This window comes from Acomys russatus, chromosome 25, assembly GCF_903995435.1.
Source record: "Acomys russatus chromosome 25, mAcoRus1.1, whole genome shotgun sequence".
NCBI classification, from domain to species: Eukaryota; Metazoa; Chordata; class Mammalia; order Rodentia; family Muridae; genus Acomys; species Acomys russatus.
This window is the reverse complement of record NC_067161.1, coordinates 30,416,005-30,424,044: the sequence shown is the minus strand read 5'-3', so window position 1 is coordinate 30,424,044 and position 8,040 is coordinate 30,416,005. Positions and strand designations below refer to the sequence as shown.

General features: G+C 47.8%; 1 protein-coding gene across 5 annotated transcripts; it reads left to right on the top strand.

Moving 5' to 3' along the window:
• Positions 1-1,444: 1,444 nt before the first annotated feature.
• Positions 1,445-7,840, top strand: LOC127208741 (immunity-related GTPase family M protein 1-like). 5 transcript variants are annotated; one of them, XM_051168300.1, is made up of 4 exons: positions 1,445-1,623; positions 2,440-2,574; positions 4,675-4,900; positions 6,631-7,840. In XM_051168300.1, exons 3-4 carry the CDS (start codon positions 4,874-4,876, stop codon positions 7,831-7,833), a joined length of 1,230 nt encoding a protein of 409 aa, XP_051024257.1. In that variant the 5' UTR covers positions 1,445-1,623; positions 2,440-2,574; positions 4,675-4,873; the 3' UTR covers positions 7,834-7,840. The 5 variants fall into 5 exon arrangements, with proteins under 5 accessions (XP_051024257.1, XP_051024256.1, XP_051024261.1 ...); XM_051168302.1 differs by lacking the exon at positions 1,445-1,623 and adding an exon at positions 1,799-1,852; XM_051168299.1 differs by lacking the exon at positions 2,440-2,574.
• The last annotated feature ends 200 nt before the right edge of the window (positions 7,841-8,040 follow it).

Genomic DNA, 8,040 nt, shown 5'->3' with positions numbered 1-8,040 from the left:
GGCAGCTCCTGACTTTCCCTCCAAACCTCCAGCTACCCGGCATGGTGGACACATTTAATCCCAGCACTTGGGAGGCAGAGGCAGGTGGTAGATCACTATGTGTTCGAGACCAGCCTGGTCTACAAAGTGAGTCCAGGACAGCCAAGGCTATACAGAAAAACCCTGTCTTGAAAAAAAGGAAAAGGAAAGACTGCCAGCTCATTAAGCAGGAACAGGAATGTGAAAGCAGCTCCCGCTTGCTCCTCTTCTCAGCAGCTCACACTTTTCCAAGAAGGAGAAAGAGAAAGCCACCATCACTAGTAGAGGGTCACACTACTGGTCACCTGCAGGGGGTGACAGAGAGCTCCCTGTGACCACAGGCTCACATTGCCCAAACCTCTGGGTAGCACTGAATCTGCAGTAGGGAGAAGTTTGAAGCTCTGGAAAGTTCTGGTCTGTGTCAGTCTCCTTACTCCTTACTACCCAACTTGTCTCCCTCCACCGTGAGTACGAACAGGCTCAGCCCTGCTCACATACACACCCCTGTTCCTCTTCACTCAGCTGTGCAGCAAGAACTTGCCAGTAGGTACAGAAAAGCAGCCAAGGGCATAACGGAGCCTGCCCCTGTGATCTGCCCCCTTCATCACTGTGGCAGTCACCAGTTGCTGGAAAACGTGTCTGCTTTTCTTTATGAGAACACCACACAGGGGCCGATGCTTCTATGCCACGGCCAAGGCCTCCAATCCCTGCTTTTGCTCAGGCGTCCAACTCCCTAAAAAAAAAAAAAAAAAAAAAAAAAAAAAACCAACTCCTTGACCTTAGGAAAATAAAATACACCCTGTCTCAGCCCAGGGCCTCTTGCCATTCAGATACCCTACTAGCAAAGACAAGAGCCTGGCTCCCTACTCCCCGGTGCTCTTTCTCCTCCATGAAGACAGTGAGGTGTGGGTAATCAAGTGAGCCAGTAAACAGGGGAAACCATCGCACAGAACAAGGCTGCAGTGGTCGCCAAGCACGTGAGGGCCAGAATGTACGGTGTCTGGAGATTAGCATTGTCCAGGGCCACAGGTGCTGTTCGTATAAAGAAGTAGCAGGCTCAGACACACTGGATGCGGTGGCCCTGAGCTGCTGTTAAGGTCGCTAAGCAGACTGGCAAACTCCTAGCCCAACCAATGCCCCCATTCCCCACTTCCACCCTCCCCCCCCCCCTCACCTCCACCCCTACCGGTGCTGAACACAGCACAGGAGTGCTCCCGCCCCTCCCTGAAGAGTACTGGCATCCTGGCCAACCTAATCCTGCAAACCAACCGTTTCCAGGAACTTGAAACCGAAAGGTACTCTCACTGGCGTCCCCTCCCTGCTGGGCGGTGGCAAGCCCGGTCCAGATCTGGAAACTGCCGGGCAAAAGCAAAGTCTGCAGACAGACCAGAGGCAGAAAGGAAATCCACACGGTCAGAAACCCTTCTTGAGTCACCTCCTCTCAGAAGGACTCCGGACCTCTGCCTCTCATCTCTGAATATCCCAGGTCTGGATTACAGTTCTAGATCTTTCCATAGAGAACTTGTGCTGGAGGACAGCAACGTTTTTCAAGGAAGGGGGTGACGTTCCAGTGTCCTGTCACATATAACCACTCCTCTGGAGCACGTAAGTAAAAGGCTCCTAAGTGTAGCTTAGCCGCCCCCAGGCTTCCTTCCTGGTTTATTTTGTTCAGGCACTGTTCACAACAGGATCAATCTCTCTCTCTCTCTCTCCCCCTCCCTCCCTCTCCCTCTGCCTCCCCTCTCCCTCCCTCTGCCCCCCCCTTACTGTTTTCAGTACCACACAGCACCACAATCTCTTTCTCCTCAAATCCATCCAAGCCACCAGCATGGAGGTAAATGCCTATCTCATCTGCATATTCTTGGCCTTGTGGGTCTTCTAGTAGTAGCTAAGTTTGAAGAAAGAGGGCAGAGTGTACCAACCCATATGTTCTTAATAAAGCATCTCTTCATCTCTCCACAAAAACAAACTCCCAAGATCAGAAAGGACCACAGTCCATATCTAAATACATGAAAAAAATATGAAGAAGAAAAAAAAAAAATAAAGAATTTGTTTCTTATCTGGGCCACCCATGGAAAGAGGACTCTTGGGGTAGGTTTTGAGTATAAGGTATCTTAGTGGCCTTTTCTGTCTGACCATTCAAATGTTTTATTTACATTGAGGAAAGTGGCTCCAGTTAAAAACACCAGCTCTGAATTTACAGATTAGTTAATGAGCTGGGAGCTTTGCAAACAGCATCTTCCCAGAGCCTGCTGGGCTCAGGATTGTCCGTGTTTGCCATGAGAAAGTTTATCACACTTTTCAGAAATAAATAGACATCTTGATTTTTCTCTCAGTCTTCCTAATGGTGATCAACTGAGGGATAAGTGAGGTGTTTTGGCACACATGAGGATACTAGTTCACGAAATTCCTTGATTTTAGGTTCCTTACCAGCCCAGTCAGTCTGGATCCCACATTTCCATGAGTCTTTCTGAGAGAGACTCATAATAGTTGTGTGAGTCTTGAACTATTTAGAGCCCTGCACAGAAAAAGATCCACTTGTAAATTTTGCATCAGGTAAGCTATGAAACTTATTTAGTGGGTTCTAATAAGCATGTTTTCAAGGTAATTAATTGTAGTAGAAATAGAAAAAAAAAACCCTTGATTCAATGACTATAGATAGAATAAAGTGGTGGCAGAGTGAATTGTGTGGTTCCTTTGTGCAGCTATGGGCAAGTGTGTGTGAACATGATCTTTGTTCTGTGTGTCTCCTGGAAGACCTCAAAGACACCGTTCCAAGGATCCGATTTGTTTCCCAGACCCAGCTCTCCTCTCTGATTGAACCAGCAGTCACAAGGATCTGCATTCTTCCTTGTGGATCCTCAATCTGGTGCAGAGGGGGAAATAGCGGTATAATCTGAGTGGGATCCTCAAAAAAGGGAAGTGGGAGAACCATTTAGATCAGAGGTTAAAGGCACAGATTGCTCTTCCAGAGGTCCCAGGTTCAATTCCCAGCAACCACATGGTGGCTCTCAACCATCTATAATGAGATCTGATACCCTCTACTGGTGTGCAGATTTACATGCAGATAGAGTACTTATATACATAAAATAAATATGAATCTTTTTTCTTTTTTAGTTTAAAAAAAAATTCCAGGCTCTATGTAAATACTGGGTCTGTGTTCTGAGCCATAGGACCCCGAAGCTGCCAGTGCCAACACTCCGGTGTGGCTCCTGGAGGCTCCCCCAGCTTCACAAAGTTACCAGTTGCTTTTCTTAGTCTGTTTGTAATGCGCCGCCTTCAGCAGGATACAAAGCCTCTCGAGAGTTACTAGATCCTAGTTGCAGCCTTGACTGTCCCCCACAGGGTCTAGTACAGGGTGCTTATGTGTGCAGTCAGGTAGGAAGCCCCCATCTTCAGTCACAGTCATATAAATAGTTTGGAGAAAAGCATGTTTGCACTCATCTTCTATTCTGGTGGGTAAAATTCACAGTAAAATAAAGCAGACCCAGAACTAGACCCTGGCCAATGACAGGCAAGGGAGGAGAATTGCTTAATTGCTTTGAGGACAAGACAGTACTAAATGTCACACAGCTTCTTTTCTCTGTCCCCTGTCTCCACACACTACTACAGAATCCTTCCATCCTTGCCGTGCTCCCCCCCCCCCCACCTCCTGGACTTTCCCCAGCTTTACTCCCCTGGCTTCCAGCCAACTTTGCCACAAACTATACCAGCCCACCATAATGCCTTCGACCCCTTGACACCCTGAAGCAGGAAGCACACTACCCTGGTTGGTCCATAGTATCTCACCTGGGAACTGCTGGAGAGGGAACACCAAAGAGTTTCTATAGTGACGGGCTTGAAGGGCTTGCAGCATCTATGTAGATGTGAAATGTGACAGCAACCTTTCCTATATCCTCCCTCCCACTGAACTCTGGGCATCTTTGCGGTTATTTGATAAGGCATCTCTGTCCTCTTGATGAGTTGTAACCCTAAAACAAGCTCTGAGTAGTTGGAGACACTGGGGAAAATCTCCTTTACCAGTGCGATTCGGCTATGGGGTGCCTGTAAAAGAGCACAGACACACTTAAGAGGTCTCCAAACTTATGAGATGTTCTGGGTGTGGTGGTGCATGCATTTAATCCCAGCAGTTGGGAGACAGAGGCAAGTGGATTGCTGTGAGTTCGAGGCCAGCCTGATCTACAAAGCGAGTCCAGGACAGTCAAGACTATATAGAGAAACCCTGTCTCAAAAAAACCAAAAAAATTAAGAAAAAAATTTTTTAAACTTATGAGATGTGTGTCCACATAAAGGGTTAATGACAGCTGGTGGCAATGGGTAGGACCAGGGTTCCCCAGGAAAGTCCCTCAGCATGCACCTAGCCCTCTGTTAAGTAGGGTTGCCTTCACTCTACAGATGGAAACATGGAGTCACAGTCCAGGGATCAGCGTCTGGGCTCCTTACACACTGTGTATGACTCAAGACTGGTTCTTGGACACAGTGGGATGCCCCGATAACCTCAGCACTAGAGAGACTGAGGTAGGGGGAAACCATAAATTTGAGGTCAGCCTGGGTTATAAAACAAGACCCTGTCTCAAAAAAAAAAAAGCCTATTTATTCATAATTCTCTGTTTCCTCACCCACAACAGACAATAATGAATCCCATTTATCTAATAGGGTTTGAGAAGTGTTAAGTGAGATAAGGCATCTGAAGGAACCACCTCAGTTTCACAGACACAGGACCTTCTTGCGGTGTGGTTAAAGTCTAAGAGTGGAGGAAGACCCCCCAAGGAACAGCTTCCTCAGAGGCCCTGATAAAAGCAGAGGGCCTCCCCAAGAGAGCTGAGAGGTGGCCAGAGAGCAGCACGCAGACCTCATGAAACCGTCACACAAGTCCCACGAGGTGGGTAGCAAATCTGGCTACAAGGAGCTGAGCTCCTCAGACACAGAATGGTCTCTTGGCCAATTTCCTTTATAAAGAATGAATACAAGTCCCGAGGCTGGGTCACAAGGTCATGGGAAACAGAAGTGGATTGAATCCAGGCACTAACCCAGAAGCACGAGCGAAGGGGGTGCCTGAGCCCAAGGAGACGATGGGAGATGAGAAGCTGTTGGGCGTACCATGGCCATGAGAGCGTCCTACAGATAAATAATGGGTCTTCTAGGAAAACCTCCTCCCTCAGTGTGAGGACGAGACAGCTCTCCAGACGTTCCATTGGGTACTCCTAATGGGACAGAAAGGACCTACTGGGGAGGCCTTGGGTTTTAGAATTGTTTTATCACTCTGAGCCGGGCGCGGTGGCGAACGCCTGTAATCCCAGCACTTGGGAGGCAGAGGCAGGCAGATCGCTGTGAGTTCGAGGTCAGCCTGGTCTACAAAGCGAGTCCAGGACAGCCAAGGCTACACAGAGAGACCCTGTCTCGAAAAACCAAAAATAATAATAATAATAATAATTTATCACTCTGTGTGTGTGTGTGTGTGTGTGTGTGTGTGTGTGTGTGTGTAGGAGTAGGGTTGGAGGACACCTGTCAGAAATCAGATCTCTCTCCACCATGTGGGTACCCTGGGATTGAACGCAGATCATTCAACAGCAAGTGCCCTTAGCTACTGAGCCATCTCAGCAGCCCCAAGTTAGAGAATCTTTCTATTTGTATTCGTGCACAAGACGAATGTTGGATTTTAAGAGAGGACAGCATCACAGTCATTTGTCATCGGAGGACTCTTCAAATCCATCAGTAAGGACTGGTTTGTGTGTTGCAACCTTGTGTAAAGTCTACTTGGTTAGCCGGGCTTTGGTTGCACATGCCTTTAATCCCAGCACTCAGGAGGCAGAGGCAGGCAGATCTCTGAGCTTGAGGCCAGCCTGGTCTATAAAGTGAGTCTCAGGAAAACCAGGGCTAAACAGAGAAACCCTGTCTCAGAAAAAAAAAAACTATTTTAACTTGGTGACCCCCCCAACCAATTCTTTTCTCAGTACTATCCCAGTCTCACTGATAATTTAATTTCATCTCAAGGAATCAGCCAACAAGAAAAATGTACTTTCACATATCAACTTGGGAGCCTCCAATAATAATAACAACACTACCCACAGTGTGCATAGGACTAAGTGCTGCCCAAAGAGCTGGTAGCAGGCCACGGAGAAGTTGTTTTGATTTGTACATGGAAGTTAGTAGGAAATGAGCTTTTACTAAAAAATAAAATAAAATAAAGTGATCCCAAATGAAAAACATCACTTGCAAAAGGAAAGGGTAGTTGTGTGTGCCTTTTAGAAAACAATAATTAAATTGTACTTAAGGCTTGCAGGCCCTCCCTCACTGGCACGTGGCTTAGTAGGGAGAATTGGCTGTTAGCACTTTCAATGTTCCGTGACTCTTGTGGACTCATTTTGACTGACATAGAGGCCTGTGTGATCTGAGTAATTCTATCTATAGCTCATCACACGAGAGCTGCACAACCTCCTCAGGAGCATCCCGCTGTGACTGTGCACCCATCCCCTGAATTGTTCTGTTTGTAAAAGAAGCGTCTTTGCTACTCCTCTGGCTATGGATCTGAAACCCTGAGGCTGTGATGTGAAGCCAGTCCATTCCTATACCCCCCTAAAGTCTAACTCCCCAACTCTTCTACTCCCACAGGTTGAGCCACTACTCCCCAAGATGGAAGAGCCCTATTATGCTCCCCTGAGCTCGTCCTTCCCCTTTGTCACGTCATATCAAACGGGATGCAGCATTTTACCTGAGGTCAGCAGGAACATTGAAAGGGCCTTGAACGAAGGGAAAATGCTGGAAGTGGTGCATGGGATCAAGGAGACCATAGCATCATTGTCCCAAATTCCAGTGATCATCTCTGTGACTGGGGACTCGGGCAATGGTATGTCATCTTTCATCAATGCACTCCGAATCATTGGCCATGAAGAAGATGACTCGGCTCCCACTGGGGTGGTGAGGACCACTCAGACGCGGGCTACCTACTCCTCATCCCACTTTCCCAACGTGGCGCTGTGGGACCTGCCTGGCTTGGGGGCCACAGGCCAAACTATAGAGAGCTATGTGGAAGAGATGCAGTTCAGCATAATTGACCTATTCATCATCATCGCCTCTGAGCAGTTCAGCTCGAATCACGTGAAGCTGGCCAAAACCATCCAGAAGATGGGAAAGAAGTTCTATATCGTCTGGACCAAGCTGGACAGGGACCTCAGCACAAGTGTCCTATCAGAGATGTGGCTCCTACAAAGTATCCGGAAGAATATCCTGGAGAACCTCCAGAAAGAGAGGGTGACAGAACCCCCCATATTCCTGGTATCCAATCTAGACCCTTTGCTGCATGACTTCCCAAAGCTTAGGGGCACACTTCATAAAGACCTCTCCAACATCAGGTGCAGTGAGCCCTTAAAGAACATTTGGGACATTTGCGAGAAGAGCATAGATGCTAAACTGGACTTATGGAGGGAGAGAATAGGCAACGGGCGCTTGAAGAATCCTCTGGGTGTCAGGAATGAGGATGACATGGAGGAGTGTCTGAGAGTGTCCCGGTCGATATTTGGTATAGATGACGAATCCCTCCAGCAGGTAGCCCAGAGTATGGGGACAATAGTCATAGAGTACAAGGCCAACATGAGGTCCCAAAACTTGCACACGCTCCGCAGAGGGGACTGGAGACTGAGACTGATGACTTGTAGACTCGTGAATGCATTCATCCATTTGCTTGAATTTTTCCAGGGCTCCTGCTGCAGGCTCAGACGCATGAGACATGAACGCATGCTTCTGTTAGTTACCCAGGACACCAAGACCATCCTGGAGAAAATTCTGAAAGACTCCATCGTCCCTCCACAAATCTAGTGTAGGGGGTGGTCTCTCACCCCCTTCTTCTCATGCGGAAGCAGAACTGCCTTGGCATCTGCTTCCCTAGATCCCCATGTCTCCACTAGAAATCAAAAGCTGTAACAACAGCACTTCCTATAAGGGTTTTAGACTCTGAGAGGAGTTAAAGATCACTCATTTCCCTCACCTCGATTCTAATGCGTTGTTCCCCTGAGGGCCAGGGAC